This window comes from Sebastes fasciatus, chromosome 2 (assembly GCF_043250625.1).
Source record: "Sebastes fasciatus isolate fSebFas1 chromosome 2, fSebFas1.pri, whole genome shotgun sequence".
NCBI lineage: Eukaryota > Metazoa > Chordata > Actinopteri > Perciformes > Sebastidae > Sebastes > Sebastes fasciatus.
The window spans coordinates 662,897-681,617 of record NC_133796.1 but is presented as its reverse complement, the minus strand read 5'-3'; the positions used below and the strand labels follow the sequence as shown (position 1 = coordinate 681,617).

The following is an 18,721-nucleotide window of genomic DNA, read 5'->3' as shown; positions in this document are numbered from 1 at the left end:
TCGTCCTCCTCCTCCTCCTCATCCTCCTCCTCCTCTTCTTCATCTCCTCCTCCTCCTCTTCTTCCTCCTCCTCCTCCTCTTCTTCCTCCTCCTCCTCCTCTCTTCCTCCTCCTCCTCCTCCTCCTCCTCCTCCTCCTCCTCCTCCTCCTCTTCTTCATCCTCCTCCTCCTCTTCTTCCTCCTCCTCCTCCTCTTCTTCCTCCTCCTCCTCCTCTTCTTCCTCCTCCTCCTATAATAGAATAAATATATAGATCAGATGATATAACTATTGATGTGTGTGTGTCGTGTTCAGGACCATCAAGCTGTGGGATCTGGAGAAGTTCTCCATGATCGGCTCGTTGGAGGACACCAGTCCAGTCAGGTGAGTCTTCTCTCTGTAGACTGGAGCAGGTTGGACACCGCGCTGCAGGAACGTGACCTCTGACCTCTGACCCCTGACCCCCTGACCTCTGACCCCTGACCCCCGTGGGTTCAGGTCTGTGTTTTTCAGCTCTGACGGCAGCTGTCTGTACAGCGGGGCTTCAGACTCTCTGAGGGTCTTCGGCTGGGAGCCCGACCGCTGCTTCGACACGGTGCAGGTGGGCTGGGGGAGAGTCTCCGACCTGGCCGTCTGCAACCAGCAGCTGGTGGGGAGCTGTTATTAATAACTATAACAATAATAATAATAATACTACTAATAACACTCTAACCTCTCTGCTCTGCTCTGGCCGTCAGATCGGCGTGTCCCACCAGCTGTCCAGCGTGTCCTCCTACGTGGTGGACCTGAAGCGGGTGAAGAAGAGCGGCGGCTCTTTGATCCAGGGGATTATCCAGGACAACCAGCCGCTCACAGAGCCCAAGGATCCTAAAGGAGCTGCGCTGCGCAGGAACTACGAGAGACCCACGACCACCTGCAGCTCCCAGAGGTACCTCAGCAGAACCACAGCAGAACCACACTACCACCTGTACAGCCTGAACACCGTCACACCGTCACACGTCACACCGTCACACCGTCACACAGCCACAGTCACACAGCCACACCGTCCCACAGCCACACCATCACACAGTCACACAGTCACACAGTCACACGTCACACCGCCACACGGTCACACAGCCATGCCGTCACGCAGCCACGCAGTCACACAGTCACACGTCACACAGTCACACCGTCACACGTCACACCGTCACACAGCCACAGTCACACAGCCACACCGTCACACGTCACGCAGCCACGCCGTCACACAGTCACACGTCACACCGTCACACCGCCACACCGTCACACAGTCACACAGTCACACAGTCACACGTCACACCGCCACACGGTCACACAGCCATGCCGTCACACGTCACACCGTCACACAGTCACGCAGTCACGCCGTCACACAGTCACACGTCACACAGTCACACGGTCACGCCGTCACGCAGCCACGCAGTCACACAGTCACACGTCACACAGTCACACGTCACACCGCCACACGGTCACACAGCCATGCCGTCACACGTCACACAGTCACGCAGTCACGCCGTCACACAGTCACACGTCACACAGTCACACGGTCACGCCGTCACGCAGCCACGCAGTCAAACAGTCACACGTCACACAGTCACACGTCACACGGTCACACGGTCACACGTCACACCGTCACACAGCCACAGTCACACAGCCACACCGTCACACGTCACACCGTCACGCAGCCACGCCGTCACACAGTCACTCAGTCACACAGTCACACGTCACACCGCCACACGGTCACACAGCCATGCCGTCACACGTCACACCGTCACACAGTCACACCGTCACACAGTCACACGTCACACAGTCACACGTCACACCGCCACACGGTCACACAGCCATGCCGTCACACGTCACACCGTCACACAGTCACACAGTCACACAGTCACACAGTCACACAGTCACACGTCACACCGCCACACGGTCACACAGCCATGCCGTCACACGTCACACTGTCACACGGTCACACCGTCACACGTCACACCGTCACACGTCACGCCGTCACGCAGCCACGCCGTCACACAGTCACTCAGTCACTCAGTCACACAGTCACACGTCACACCGCCACACGGTCACACAGCCATGCCGTCACACGTCACACCGTCACACAGTCACACCGTCACACAGTCACACGTCACACCGCCACACGGTCACACAGCCATGCCGTCACACGTCACACCGTCACACAGTCACACAGTCACACAGTCACACGTCACACCGCCACACGGTCACACAGCCATGCCGTCACACGTCACACCGTCACACGGTCACACCGTCACACGTCACACCGTCACACAGCCACAGTCACACAGCCACACCGTCACACGTCACACCGTCACGCAGCCACGCCGTCACACAGTCACACAGTCACACAGTCACACAGTCACACAGCCACACAGTCACGCAGCCACGCAGTCACACAGTCACACGTCACACCGTCACACAGCCACACCGTCCCACAGCCACACCATCACACAGTCACACAGTCACACGTCACACCGCCACACCGTCACACAGTCACACAGTCACACGTCACACAGCCATGCCGTCACACGTCACACCGTCACACAGTCACGCCGTCACACAGTCACACGTCACACCGTCACACCGCCACACCGTCACACAGTCACACAGTCACACGTCACACCGCCACACGGTCACACAGCCATGCCGTCACACGTCACACCGTCACACAGTCACGCCGTCACACAGTCACACGTCACACAGTCACACGGTCACACAGTCACGCCGTCACGCAGCCACGCAGTCACACGTCACACGGTCACACCGTCACACGTCACACCGTCACACAGCCACAGTCACACAGCCACACCGTCCCACAGCCACACCATCACACAGTCACACAGTCACACGTCACACCGCCACACGGTCACACAGCCATGCCGTCACACGTCACACGGTCACACCGTCACACAGTCACGCAGCCACGCAGTCACACAGTCACACGTCACACAGTCACACCGTCACACGTCACACCGTCACACAGCCACAGTCACACAGCCACACCGTCACGCAGCCACGCCGTCACACAGTCACACGTCACACCGCCACACAGTCACACAGTCACACGTCACACCGCCACACGGTCACACAGCCATGCCGTCACACGTCACACCGTCACACAGTCACGCCGTCACACAGTCACACGTCACACAGTCACACGGTCACACAGTCACGCCGTCACGCAGCCACGCAGTCACACAGTCACACAGTCACACGTCACACGGTTACACCGTCACACGTCACACCGTCACACAGCCACAGTCACACAGCCACACCGTCACATGTCACACCGTCACGCAGCCACGCCGTCACACAGTCACACAGTCACACGTCACACCGCCACACGGTCACACAGCCATGCCGTCACACGTCACACCGTCACACAGTCACACAGTCACACGTCACACCGCCACACGGTCACACAGCCATGCCGTCACACGTCACACCGTCACACGTCACACGGTCACACCGTCACACGTCACACCGTCACGCAGCCACGCCGTCACACGGTCACACCGTCACACGTCACACCGTCACGCAGCCACGCCGTCACACAGTCACACAGTCACACAGTCACACGTCACACAGCCACAGTCACACAGCCACACCGTCCCACAGCCACACCATCACACAGTCACACAGTCACACGTCACACCGCCACACGGTCACACAGCCATGCCGTCACACGTCACACCGTCACACAGTCACACAGTCACACGTCACACCGCCACACGGTCACACAGCCATGCCGTCACACGTCACACCGTCACACGGTCACACCGTCACACAGTCACGCAGCCACGCAGTCACACAGTCACACGTCACACAGTCACACCGTCACACGTCACACCGTCACACAGCCACAGTCACACAGCCACACCGTCACACGTCACGCAGCCACGCCGTCACACAGTCACACGTCACACCGTCACACCGCCACACCGTCACACAGTCACACGTCACACCGCCACACGTCACGCAGCCACGCCGTCACACCGTCACACAGTCACACGGTCACGCCGTCACGCAGCCACGCAGTCACACGTCACACAGTCACACGTCACACCGTCACACGTCACACAGCCACAGTCACACAGCCACACCGTCACGCAGCCACGCCGTCACACAGTCACACAGTCACACGTCACACAGCCACAGTCACACAGCCACACCGTCCCACAGCCACACCATCACACAGTCACACAGTCACACGTCACACCGCCACACGGTCACACAGCCATGCCGTCACACGTCACACCGTCACACGGTCACACCGTCACACAGTCACGCAGCCACGCAGTCACACAGTCACACGTCACACAGTCACACCGTCACACGTCACACCGTCACACAGCCACAGTCACACAGCCACACCGTCACACGTCACGCAGCCACGCCGTCACACAGTCACACAGTCACACAGTCACACGTCACACAGCCACAGTCACACAGCCACACCGTTCCACAGCCACACCATCACACCGTCACACGTCACACCGTCACACAGCCACAGTCACACAGCCACACCGTCCCACAGCCACACCATCACACAGTCACACAGTCACACGTCACACCGCCACACGGTCACACAGCCATGCCGTCACACGTCACACGGTCACACAGCCACACAGTTACACAGTCACACGTCACACAGTCACACCGTCACACGTCACACCGTCACACAGCCACAGTCACACAGCCACACCGTCACGCAGCCACGCCGTCACACAGTCACACGTCACACCGCCACACAGTCACACAGTCACACAGTCACACGTCACACCGCCACACGGTCACACAGCCATGCCGTCACACGTCACACCGTCACACAGTCACACGTCACACAGTCACACGGTCACACAGTCACGCCGTCACGCAGCCACGCAGTCACACAGTCACACGTCACACAGTCACACGTCACACGGTCACACCGTCACACGTCACACCGTCACACAGTCACGCCGTCACACAGTCACACGTCACACAGTCACACGGTCACACAGTCACGCCGTCACGCAGCCACGCAGTCACACAGTCACACGTCACACAGTCACACGTCACACCGTCACACGTCACACCGTCACACAGCCACAGTCACACAGCCACACCGTCACATGCACACCGTCACGCAGCCACGCCGTCACACAGTCACACAGTCACACAGTCACACGTCACACCGCCACACGGTCACACAGCCATGCCGTCACACGTCACACCGTCACACAGTCACACAGTCACACAGTCACACGTCACACCGCCACACGGTCACACAGCCATGCAGTCACACGTCACACGGTCACACCGTCACACGTCACACCGTCACGCAGCCACGCCGTCACACAGTCACACAGTCACACAGTCACACAGTCACACGTCACACAGCCACAGTCACACAGCCACACCGTCCCACAGCCACACCATCACACAGTCACACAGTCACACGTCACACCGCCACACGGTCACACAGCCATGCCGTCACACGTCACACAGTCACACCGTCACACAGTCACACGTCACACAGTCACACGTCACACCGCCACACGGTCACACAGCCATGCCGTCACACGTCACACCGTCACACGGTCACACGGTCACACGGTCTCACCGTCACACAGTCACGCAGCCACGCAGTCACACAGTCACACGTCACACAGTCACACCGTCACACGTCACACCGTCACACAGCCACAGTCACACAGCCACACCGTCACACAGTCACACGTCACACCGTCACACCGCCACACCGTCACACAGTCACACAGTCACACGTCACACCGCCACACGGTCACACAGCCATGCCGTCACACGTCACACCGTCACACAGTCACGCCGTCACACAGTCACACGTCACACAGTCACACGGTCACACAGTCACGCCGTCACGCAGCCACGCAGTCACACGTCACACGGTCACACCGTCACACGTCACACCGTCACACAGCCACAGTCACACAGCCACACCGTCCCACAGCCACACCATCACACAGTCACACAGTCACACGTCACACCGCCACACGGTCACACAGCCATGCCGTCACACGTCACACGGTCACACAGCCACACAGTTACACAGTCACACGTCACACAGTCACACCGTCACACGTCACACCGTCACACAGCCACAGTCACACAGCCACACCGTCACGCAGCCACGCCGTCACACAGTCACACGTCACACCGCCACACAGTCACACAGTCACACAGTCACACGTCACACCGCCACACGGTCACACAGCCATGCCGTCACACGTCACACCGTCACACAGTCACACGTCACACAGTCACACGGTCACACAGTCACGCCGTCACGCAGCCACGCAGTCACACAGTCACACGTCACACAGTCACACGTCACACGGTCACACCGTCACACGTCACACCGTCACACAGCCACAGTCACACAGCCACACCGTCACGCAGCCACACAGTCACACAGTCACACAGTCACACGTCACACCGCCACACGGTCACACAGCCATGCCGTCACACGTCACACCGTCACACAGTCACGCCGTCACACAGTCACACGTCACACAGTCACACGGTCACACAGTCACGCCGTCACGCAGCCACGCAGTCACACAGTCACACGTCACACAGTCACACGTCACACGGTCACACCGTCACACGTCACACCGTCACACAGCCACAGTCACACAGCCACACCGTCACATGCACACCGTCACGCAGCCACGCCGTCACACAGTCACACAGTCACACAGTCACACGTCACACCGCCACACGGTCACACAGCCATGCCGTCACACGTCACACCGTCACACAGTCACACAGTCACACAGTCACACGTCACACCGCCACACGGTCACACAGCCATGCAGTCACACGTCACACGGTCACACCGTCACACGTCACACCGTCACGCAGCCACGCCGTCACACAGTCACACAGTCACACAGTCACACGTCACACAGCCACAGTCACACAGCCACACCGTCCCACAGCCACACCATCACACAGTCACACAGTCACACGTCACACCGCCACACGGTCACACAGCCATGCCGTCACACGTCACACCGTCACACGGTCACACCGTCACACAGTCACGCAGCCACGCAGTCACACAGTCACACGTCACACAGTCACACTGTCACACGTCACACCGTCACACAGCCACAGTCACACAGCCACACCGTCACACGTCACACAGCCACACCGTCATACGTCACGCAGCCACGCCGTCACACAGTCACACGTCACACCGTCACACCGCCACACCGTCACACAGTCACACAGTCACACGTCACACCGCCACACGGTCACACAGCCATGCCGTCACACGTCACACAGTCACGCCGTCACACAGTCACACGTCACACAGTCACACGTCACAACGTCACACAGCCACAGTCACACAGCCATGCCGTCACACGTCACGCAGCCACGCCGTCACACAGTCACACAGCCACACGTCACACGTCACACAGTCACACAGTCACACGTCACACCGTCACACAGTCACACGTCACACAGCCACAGTCACACAGCCATGCCGTCACACGTCACACAGCCACACGTCACACGTCACACAGTCACACGTCACACCGTCACACAGCCACGCCGTCACACAGTCACACGTCACAACGTCACACAGCCACGCCGTCACACAGTCACACGTCACACCGTCACACACATCAGTGTCACGTTGTGATGTCATCAGTGTCACGTTGTGATGTCACTCAGTCTCACGTTGTGATGTCATCAGTGTCACGTTGTGATGTCATCAGTGTCACGTTGTGATGTCATCAGGGTGAAGCAGAGCTCAGAAGCTGATAGGCGGAGCCCCGAAGGAGAGAGGCGGAGCCCCAGTGAGGACGAGGCGGACGAGAAGGTGTCCTCCGCTGAGATCCACAACGCAGAAGACTTCAAGGAGATCTTCCAGCCCAAGAACGCCATCTGTAGGTCGCCACTCACACCTTCACCTTCACTCACACCTTCACACCTCCACTCACACCTTCACCTTCACACCTCCACTCACACCTCCACTCACACCTTCACTCACACCTCCTCTCACACCTCCACTCACACCTTCACTCGCACCTCCACCTCCACTCACACCTCCACCTTCACTCACACCTCCACTCACACCTTCACTCACACCTTCACTCACACCTTCACTCACACCTTCACTCACACCTCCACTCACACCTCCACTCACACCTTCACTCACACCTCCACTCACACCTCCACTCACACCTCCACTCACACCTTCACTCACACCTTCACTCACACCTCCACTCACACCTCCACTCACACCTCCACTCACACCTTCACTCACACCTCCACTCACACCTCCACCTTCACTCACACCTCCACTCACACCTCCACTCACACCTTCACTCACACCTCCACTCACACCTCCACTCACACCTTCACCTTCACTCACACCTCCACTCACACCTCCACCTTCACTCACACCTCCACTCACACCTCCACTCACACCTTCACTCACACCTCCACTCACACCTCCACTCACACCTTCACCTTCACTCACACCTCCACTCACACCTTCACCTTCACTCACACCTTCACTCACACCTCCACTCACACCTTCACTCACACCTCCACTCACACCTCCACTCACACCTCCACTCACACCTCCACTCACACCTTCACTCACACCTCCACTCACACCTCCACCTTCACTCACACCTCCACTCACACCTCCACTCACACCTTCACTCACACCTTCACTCACACCTCCACTCACACCTTCACCTTCACTCACACCTTCACTCACACCTTCACTCACACCTCCACTCACACCTTCACTCACACCTCCACTCACACCTCCACTCACACCTCCACTCACACCTCCACTCACACCTTCACTCACACCTCCACTCACACCTCCACCTTCACTCACACCTCCACTCACACCTCCACTCACACCTTCACTCACACCTCCACTCACACCTCCACTCACACCTTCACCTTCACTCACACCTTCACTCACACCTCCACTCACACCTTCACCTTCACTCACACCTTCACTCACACCTTCACTCACACCTTCACTCACACCTCCACTCACACCTCCACTCACACCTTCACCTTCACTCACACCTTCACTCACACCTCCACTCACACCTTCACCTTCACTCACACCTTCACTCACACCTCCACTCACACCTCCACTCACACCTCCACTCACACCTCCACTCACAGCTTCACTCACAGCTTCAGCAGCAGACTAACCCTGATCACTGATGATCACTGACATCGTCTCTGACTGAGTTCTTGTCTTCCAGCTAGAACTCCTCCCAGGATCTCAGAACCTTTCCCTGCTCCTCCAGAGGACGGTGAGTCCTTCACACCTCCATCACCTCCATCACTGAACACATTCACACCTCCATCACCTCCATCACTGAACACATTCACACCTTCATCACCTCCATCACTGAACACATTCACACCTCCATCACCTCCATCACTGAACACATTCACACCTCCATCGCCTCCATCACTGAACACATTCACACCTCCATCACTGAACACATTCACACCTTCATCGCCTCCATCACTGAACACATTCACACCTCCATCACCTCCATCACTGAACACATTCACACCTCCATCACCTCCATCACTGAACACATTCACACCTCCATCGCCTCCATCACTGAACACATTCACACCTTCATCACCTCCATCACTGAACACATTCACACCTCCATCACCTCCATCACTGAACACATTCTCACCTCCATCACTGAACACATTCACACCTCCATCGCCTCCATCACTGAACACATTCACACCTCCATCACTGAACACATTCACACCTTCATCGCCTCCATCACTGAACACATTCACACCTCCATCACCTCCATCACTGAACACATTCACACCTCCATCGCCTCCATCACTGAACACATTCACACCTTCATCACCTCCATCACTGAACACATTCACACCTCCATCGCCTCCATCACTGAACACATTCTCACCTCCATCACTGAACACATTCACACCTCCATCGCCTCCATCACTGAACACATTCTCACCTCCATCACTGAACACATTCACACCTCCATCGCCTCCATCACTGAACACATTCACACCTCCATCACCTCATCACTGAACACATTCACACCTCCATCGCCTCCATCACTGAACACATTCACACCTTCATCGCCTCCATCACTGAACACATTCACACCTTCATCGCCTCCATCACTGAACACATTCACACCTTCATCGCCTCCATCACTGAACACATTCACACCTTCATCACCTCCACCACTGAACACATTCACACCTGAGACCAGACATCAGGACACGTGTACTGTGAGAGATGGAGGACACAGTGAAGACTTCTTCTTCTCCTCTTCCTCAGACTCGGTATCATTGATTGGCCGTCAGCTGAAGGACATGATCTCTCCGTTTCCTGAGAAGCTGCAGGTCAGTGAACGCAGCATCAGTCTCTGTGACGGTCATGTGACCAAACCTGCGTGTCTTATTGTTGTTGTGTGTTCCAGGCTGTTCCGCTGGCCGCCTCCACCCCCGTCCAGAGGGTGGAGCCCACCGTGGTCTCCTCTGCAAAGCGTCCGGCGCCCTCCGACCCCCCCGCCTCCGACCCTCCTCCTCCTCCTCTTCCTCCTCATCCTCCTCAGCCTCCCTCCATCACGGCCAGGTCTAGACCTCCAGCTAGAATCATCCTGAGCACCAGGAACGAGCCCATCGGACTCAACGTGGCCGACTTCCTGCCTGTGAGTCTCTATTCAACCTGTGGGGGGGGTTCTTAGTTCTTAGTTCTTAGTTTGACTTGTTGTTTGATTGAGAGCCGTTCCTCACAGATAATGAACCGCTACTTTATTTATTTAGTGATTTAAACATGTACTGTCCGTCTGGTGAAACCCAGCCAGAGCCTCCTGCAGCTCTGCAGCTCTTCAGCTCCTCCAGAGGCTCCTGAGGCTCCTGGTTCTCTCTTTACATTGGGCTACATTAGATTCATCATTGTTGGAGGTCCACGGTACGACTGCACGACGATACGACGGTACGACTGGACGGCGGTACGACGGTACGGTACGACTGCACGACGGTACGACGGTGCGACTGTGCGACTGTGCGACTGCACGACGGTACGACGGTGCGGTACGAAGGTGCGGTACGACGGTGCGGTACGACGGTGCGGTACGACGGTGCGGTACGAAAGTGCGGTACGACGGTGCGGTACGAAGGTGCGGTACGACGGTGCGGTACGACGGTGCGGTACGACGGTGCGGTACGAAGGTGCGGTACGACGGTGCGGTACGACGGTAGACGGTTTGGTACGACGGTGCGGTACGACAGTGCGGTACGAAGGTGCGGTACGACGGTGCGGTACGACGGTACGAAGGTGCGGTACGAAGGTGCGGTACGAAGGTGCGGTACGAAGGTGCGGTACGACGGTGCGGTACGAAGGTGCGGTACGACGGTGCGGTACGACGGTAGACGGTTTGGTACGACGGTGCGGTACGACAGTGCGGTACGAAGGTGCGGTACGACGGTGCGGTACGAAGGTGCGGTACGAAGGTGCGGTACGAAGGTGCGGTACGACGGTGCGGTGCGGTACGAAGGTGCGGTACGACGGTGCGGTACGACGGTAGACGGTTTGGTACGACGGTGCGGTACGACGGTGCGGTACGAAGGTGCGGTACGACGGTGCGGTACGACGGTAGACGGTTTGGTACGACGGTGCGGTACGACGGTGTGGTACGGTACGACTGTACGATTTCTTCTCTCAATGTGGCCCTAATACTCCGTAGTACATTGTCTCTTTGGCCCTCACTGCATTAGACTTATAGACTATCAACTGTGTTACCTTCATCACAATGATCACATGATTTGCGGCTCCAGACACATTTTGGGCTCTTTAGATATTAAAGGTTGCTGACCGCTGGGTTAAACTAAATAAGTCAATATCAGTAAGTCAATAAAAGTTGTGTAGTTTTGGATATGTTGTACTCCTCCACCAGAAACCAGAGATCAGAGATCAGATATTTAGTACCTGTAGTAGTCTGGTTATTAACAGTAGTAGTACCTGTAGTAGTCTGGTTATTATTGAACTGAATAAGTGTCCTCCTCTCGGTTCCTCAGTCGTCTCCTAACAACCGAGCCGGAGCTCTGAGTGATGACGAGGCTCTGACTCAGCTGAAGAAAGGTCACGACACCATGTGTGTGATGCTGCGCAGCCGCCACAAGAACCTGGAGACGGTCCGGTCCGTGTGGGCCAGAGAGGACATCAAGGTGAGACTAGTTCCAACTCAGTGTTTCCATTAGTTGGACATGGTGCAGATCAGACCCGTCATCCTCACCAATGTCCAGCTGTGATACCTGCCCTTTACCTGCCTTCACTTCCTGTTTCCTGTTTCCTGTTTCCTGTGAGCAGAGCGCTCTGGACGCTGCTGTCTCCATGAATGACCTGTCTATTGTTGTGGACATCCTGAACATCATCAACCTTCAACCGTGAGTTCATCAGCTCTGGATTTAAATATCCTGTTGTTCTATTGTTAGTAGGAACAGACATCACGTAAAACATCTCTAGTACGTAAGACATCCCTAGCTGTACATTATCCTGACTATACCACGGCCAATGTATTGACAGGAAAACGTTCCTCCAGAGTCCGACATCAGAGCTGCGCCCCTAGCAACGGTCTGTTATACGTAGCGACGGTCTGTTATACGTAGCGACGGTCTGTTATACGTAGCGACGGTCTGTTATACGTAGCGACGGTCTGTTATACGTAGCGACGGTCTGTTATACATAGTGACGGTCCGTTGTGATTGTAATAATAATAATAATAATAATAACGGTTTCAGGTCTCTGTGGAAGCTGGATCTGTGTCCAACGGTTCTTCTTCAGATTGACCAGCTGCTGCACAGCAAATATGAGAGGTGAGGAGCTCAGGTACTGATTCATCTAGAACATGATAAAACACAGATACACAACGACAACGACGACAACAACACCTTATCTCCCCTGTGTGTCTGTGTCTGTGTGCGTGTGCGTGTCTGTGCCTGTGTCTGTGTGCGTGTGCGTGTGCGTGCCTGTGTCTGTTTGTGTGTGTGTGTGCGTGTGCGTGTGCGTGTGCGTGCCTGTGCCTGTGTGCGTGTGCGTGTGCGTGTGTGTGTGTAGCTACATCCAGACTGGCTGTACGTCTCTGAAGCTGATCATGAAACATTTCTGGATGCTGATCTGTGACACGCTGAGGGCCACGCCGTCTGTCGGGGTGGACATCACCAGAGAGGAGCGGTGAGTCCCAACCAGTACACAACCACCAAGTCCTCCTCTAACACCCCACCAAGTCCTCCTCTAACACCCCACCAAGTCCTCCTCTAACACCCCACCAAGTCCTCCTCTAACAACCACCAAGTCCTCCTCTAACACCCCACCAAGTCCTCCTCTAACACCCCACCAAGTCCTCCTCTAACACCACCACCAAGTCCTCCTCTAACACCCAACCAAGTCCTCCTCTAACACCCAACCAAGTCCTCCTCTAACACCCCACCAAGTCCTCCTCTAACACCCCACCAAGTCCTCCTCTAACACCCAACCAAGTCCTCCTCTAACACCCAACCAAGTCCTCCTCTAACACCCCACCAAGTCCTCCTCTAACAACCACCAAGTCCTCCTCTAACACCCCACCAAGTCCTCCTCTAACACCCCACCAAGTCCTCCTCTAACACCCCACCAAGTCCTCCTCTAACACCCAACCAAGTCCTCCTCTAACACCCAACCAAGTCCTCCTCTAACAAACCACCAAGTCCTCCTCTAACAACCACCAAGTCCTCCTCTAACAAACCACCAAGTCCTCCTCTAACACCCCACCAAGTCCTCTTCTAACACCACCACCAAGTCCTCCTCTAACACCCCACCAAGTCCTCATCTAACACCCCACCAAGTCCTCATCTAACACCCCACCAAGTCCTCCTCTAACACCCCACCAAGTCCTCTAACACCCCACCAAGTCCTCCTCTAACACCCAACCAAGTCCTCCTCTAACACCCAACCAAGTCCTCCTCTAACACCCCACCAAGTCCTCCTCTAACAACCACCAAGTCCTCCTCTAACACCCCACCAAGTCCTCCTCTAACACCCCACCAAGTCCTCCTCTAACACCCAACCAAGTCCTCCTCTAACACCCAACCAAGTCCTCCTCTAACAAACCACCAAGTCCTCCTCTAACAACCACCAAGTCCTCCTCTAACAAACCACCAAGTCCTCCTCTAACACCCCACCAAGTCTTCATCTAACACCTCACCAAGTCCTCCTCTAACACCCCACCAAGTCTTCATCTAACACCTCACCAAGTCCTCCTCTAACACCCCACCAAGTCTTCATCTAACACCTCACCAAGTCCTCCTCTAACACCACGACCTTCTGATCACGTTCTACCAGCTGATCTCACACCAGCACCAACTTCATCCAGACACTTCTTAATAACTTCTGTCCTGTTATACACTGTTATACTCCTGTTATATGACTTTTTAATGACTATTGTATAAACGTCTCCCTGGTTTCTGATGACTGTGACACGTTCACTGCGGTTTAGTGTAAACTGTACGGTAGAGAACCTGGTGACCCTTTGAGGTGATCACCTGACCTCACCATGTTGTTGTTGTGCTGCAGACACCAGAAGTGCAGAGCGTGCTGCAAGCAGCTGAAGAACCTGAGCAACATGGTGAAGAACAAGGCGGCGCAGGTCGGTCGTCACGGCAGCGCCTTCAAAGAGCTGCAGCTGCTCATGGCGCCGCTGGAAGATTCACTGTGAGACACGCCGACGGCTCCTACCGGTGATGGACGGACGTCGCTGGACGTATCAGCTGAGCTGCAGCTGGACGGACTGAAGACTGAAGGACTGAGTTAATACAAGTGTTATTACGATACGTTCATCTTTCTGCTCTCCTGAAGGAACACACCGACACTTTGAGGAAATCAGAGAAGAAGAACGACGTCCGCTCGCCGACGTCGTTCCGTCGTGCACGTCTACTGTTGGACAACTGGACTGGACAAAGAGCCTGGACGATTTAGTGTCTCAGGTGAACGGTCCGTCCTCCCTGAGAGACAAAGACAACGGATGCTGTCAGGACGCCACAGCCAGCAGCTGGTTAGCTTAGCTTAGCATAAAGACTGGAAACGGGGAACAGCTAGCCGACCAATATCCACCAATCAAAGTCCACCAATCAGCACTTGAACAGCTCAGTGATGACCTCATTACACAGTAGAAGCTGGCGTCACTGTAACATCTGTATAAGGATGATTGAACGGATGTGTTCAGAAGACTCCGTCAGTCCGTCACACATTATTCTGATGATGTTTCCTTTTCTACTGTTCAGACATCCGACCTTCTGCTCTACATGTTTATTTAAATAAAGTTATATATGTTGAGACTAAAGACGCGTCTCTCTGTTGAACCAGAAACACACCTTTTTACTCTTTTCCACATACTATACTATACTATACTATACTATACTATACTACTATACTATACTATACTATACTATACTACTATACTAGGACTATACTATACTATACTACTATACTATACTAGGACTATACTATACTATACTACTATACTAGGACTATACTATACTATACTACTATACTATACTATACTACTATACTATACTACTATACTAAACTAGGACTATACTATACTATACTACTATACTATACTATACTACTATACTAGGACTATACTATACTATACTACTATACTATACTAGGACTATACTATACTATACTACTATACTAGGACTATACTATACTATACTACTATACTATACTATACTACTATACTATACTACTATACTAAACTAGGACTATACTATACTATACTACTATACTATACTATACTACTATACTAGGACTATACTATACTATACTACTATACTACTATACTATACTACTATACTAAACTAGGACTATACTACTATACTACTATACTACTATACTATACTACTATACTAAACTAGGACTATACTATACTATACTACTATACTATACTACTATACTATACTACTATACTAGGACTATACTATACTACTATACTATACTATACTACTATACTAGGACTATACTATACTATACTACTATACTACTATACTATACTACTATACTAAACTAGGACTATACTATACTATACTACTATACTATACTACTATACTAGGACTATACTATACTACTATACTATACTACTATACTATACTACTATACTAGGACTATACTATACTATACTACTATACTATACTATACTACTATACTAGGACTACTATACTATACTACTATACTATACTACTATACTAGGACTATACTATACTACTATACTATACTATACTATACTACTATACTAGGACTATACTATACTACTATACTATACTATACTACTATACTATACTATTATACTAGGACTATACTATACTACTATACTATACTATACTACTATACTAGGACTATACTATACTACTATACTATACTACTATACTATACTACTATACTAGGACTATACTATACTACTATACTATACTACTATAATATACTACTATACTAGGACTATACTATACTATACTACTATACTATACTATACTACTATACTAGGACTATACTATACTACTATACTATACTACTATACTAGGACTATACTATACTATACTACTATACTATACTACTATACTAAACTAGGACTATACTATACTACTATACTAGGACTATACTACTATACTAGGACTATACTACTATACTAGGACTATACTATACTAGGACTATACTACTATACTAGGACTATACTACTATACTAGGACTATACTATACTAGGACTATACTATACTAATATACTATACTATACTATACTACTATACTAGGACTATACTACTATACTAGGACTATACTATACTAGGACTATACTATACTATACTACTATACTATACTATACTAATATACTATACTATACTACTATACTAGGACTATACTATACTAATATACTATACTATACTACTATACTAGGACTATACTATACTATACTATACTAATATACTATACTATACTACTATACTATGACTATACTATACTATACTACTATACTATACTACTATACTATGACTATATTACTATACTATGACTATACTATACTATACTACTATACTATGACTATACTATACTATACTATACTATGATGTTTTTTTCATGAAATTTTACAACAGTAGTATAGTATGTAAAAAAAGTCATAGTATAGTATGTTGAAAAATGTTTGGACATACTTTACTATGATATTTTTTCGACATACTATTCTTTGCCTTTTTTGTACTCTTTTTTTACATGCTGTGTAATAACCTGTGAAATAGCTCAGTGTGGTAGATACTTGGTTGGAATACTGGAGGTTGTGGGTTCGATGCTTATGTGACACAATCTGCAGTTCTAATGACCAAGTCAAATATACCAAGAGAATAGTCCTCAGTGTGGCATTGGTGGCTTGGCTGCTAAGTTCCCGGTTCTGGCTGCGGCAGAGCGGGTTATATACCAGAGATAACACTGGAGGGTTATATACCAGAGATAACACTGGGGGGTTATATACCAGAGATAACACTGGAGGGTTATATACCAGAGATAACACTGGAGGGTTATATACCAGAGATAACACTGGAGGGTTATATACCAGAGATAACACTGGGGGGTTATATACCAGAGATAACACTGGGGGGTTATATACCAGAGATAACACTGGGGGGTTATATACCAGAGATAACACTGGAGGGTTATATACCAGAGATAACACTGGGGGGTTATATACCAGAGATAACACTGGAGGGTTATATACCAGAGATAACACTGGAGGGTTATATACCAGAGATAACACTGAGGGGTTATATACCAGAGATAACACTGGAGGGTTATATACCAGAGATAACACTGGAGGGTTATATACCAGAGATAACACTGGGGGGTTATATACCAGAGATAACACTGGAGGGTTATATACCAGAGATAACACTGGAGGGTTATATACCAGAGATAACACTGAGGGGTTATATACCAGAGATAACACTGGGGGGTTATATACCAGAGATAACACTGGAGGGTTATATACCAGAGATAACACTGGGGGGTTATATACCAGAGATAACACTGGGGGGTTATATACCAGAGATAACACTGGGGGGTTATATACCAGAGATAACACTGGGGGGTTATATACCAGAGATAACACTGGGGGTTATATACCAGAGATAACACTGGAGGGTTATATACCAGAGATAACACTGGAGGGTTATATACCAGAGATAACACTGGGGGGTTATATACCAGAGATAACACTGGGGGGTTATGAAACAGGAAAACACACATTGTAGTACATTTGACTTTACTGTGGTAGGTTATATATTATATATATTATATATATTATATAGGGTTAGGGTTTGGGTTCTCTCCAGCCTTGAGGAACGGGATGGGTTTCTTCCTGGGTTGTTTGCTGGACTGAATGTGGTTTATTGACCACCTGGTCGTGGCTCCGGCAGAAACGTCCATCAGCCGAGACTTTAGTGCTGCTGAGGAGATGAAGGATCCTCTACCAGCACATCCAGCTGATTATATATACCACATTATATATACCAGCACATCCAGCTGATTATATATACCACATTATATATACCAGCACATCCAGCTGATTATATATACCACATTATATATACCAGCACATCCAGCTGA

General features: G+C 51.8%; 1 protein-coding gene across 1 annotated transcript; it reads left to right on the top strand.

The window, feature by feature from the left end:
• The first annotated feature begins 269 nt into the window (after positions 1-269).
• On the top strand, positions 270-15,416 carry katnb1 (katanin p80 (WD repeat containing) subunit B 1). Its single transcript, XM_074656831.1, has 12 exons — positions 270-360; positions 475-625; positions 714-904; positions 7,786-7,934; positions 9,288-9,338; positions 10,376-10,440; positions 10,518-10,748; positions 12,118-12,267; positions 12,410-12,486; positions 12,841-12,915; positions 13,157-13,273; positions 14,651-15,416. Exons 1-12 carry the CDS (start codon positions 326-328, stop codon positions 14,790-14,792), a joined length of 1,434 nt encoding a protein of 477 aa, XP_074512932.1. The 5' UTR covers positions 270-325; the 3' UTR covers positions 14,793-15,416.
• Positions 15,417-18,721: the final 3,305 nt, after the last annotated feature.

Bases quoted from the DNA above. Each gene is read 5' to 3' on its own strand.
- katnb1 (XM_074656831.1), top strand. From the start codon at position 326: ATGATCGGCTCGTTGGAGGACACCAGTCCAGTCAG. The intron at 626-713 runs GTGGGGAGCTGT...TCTGGCCGTCAG, and splicing joins CCGTCTGCAACCAGCAGCTG to ATCGGCGTGTCCCACCAGCT. The intron at 12,916-13,156 runs GTGAGGAGCTCA...GTGTGTGTGTAG, and splicing joins CTGCACAGCAAATATGAGAG to CTACATCCAGACTGGCTGTA.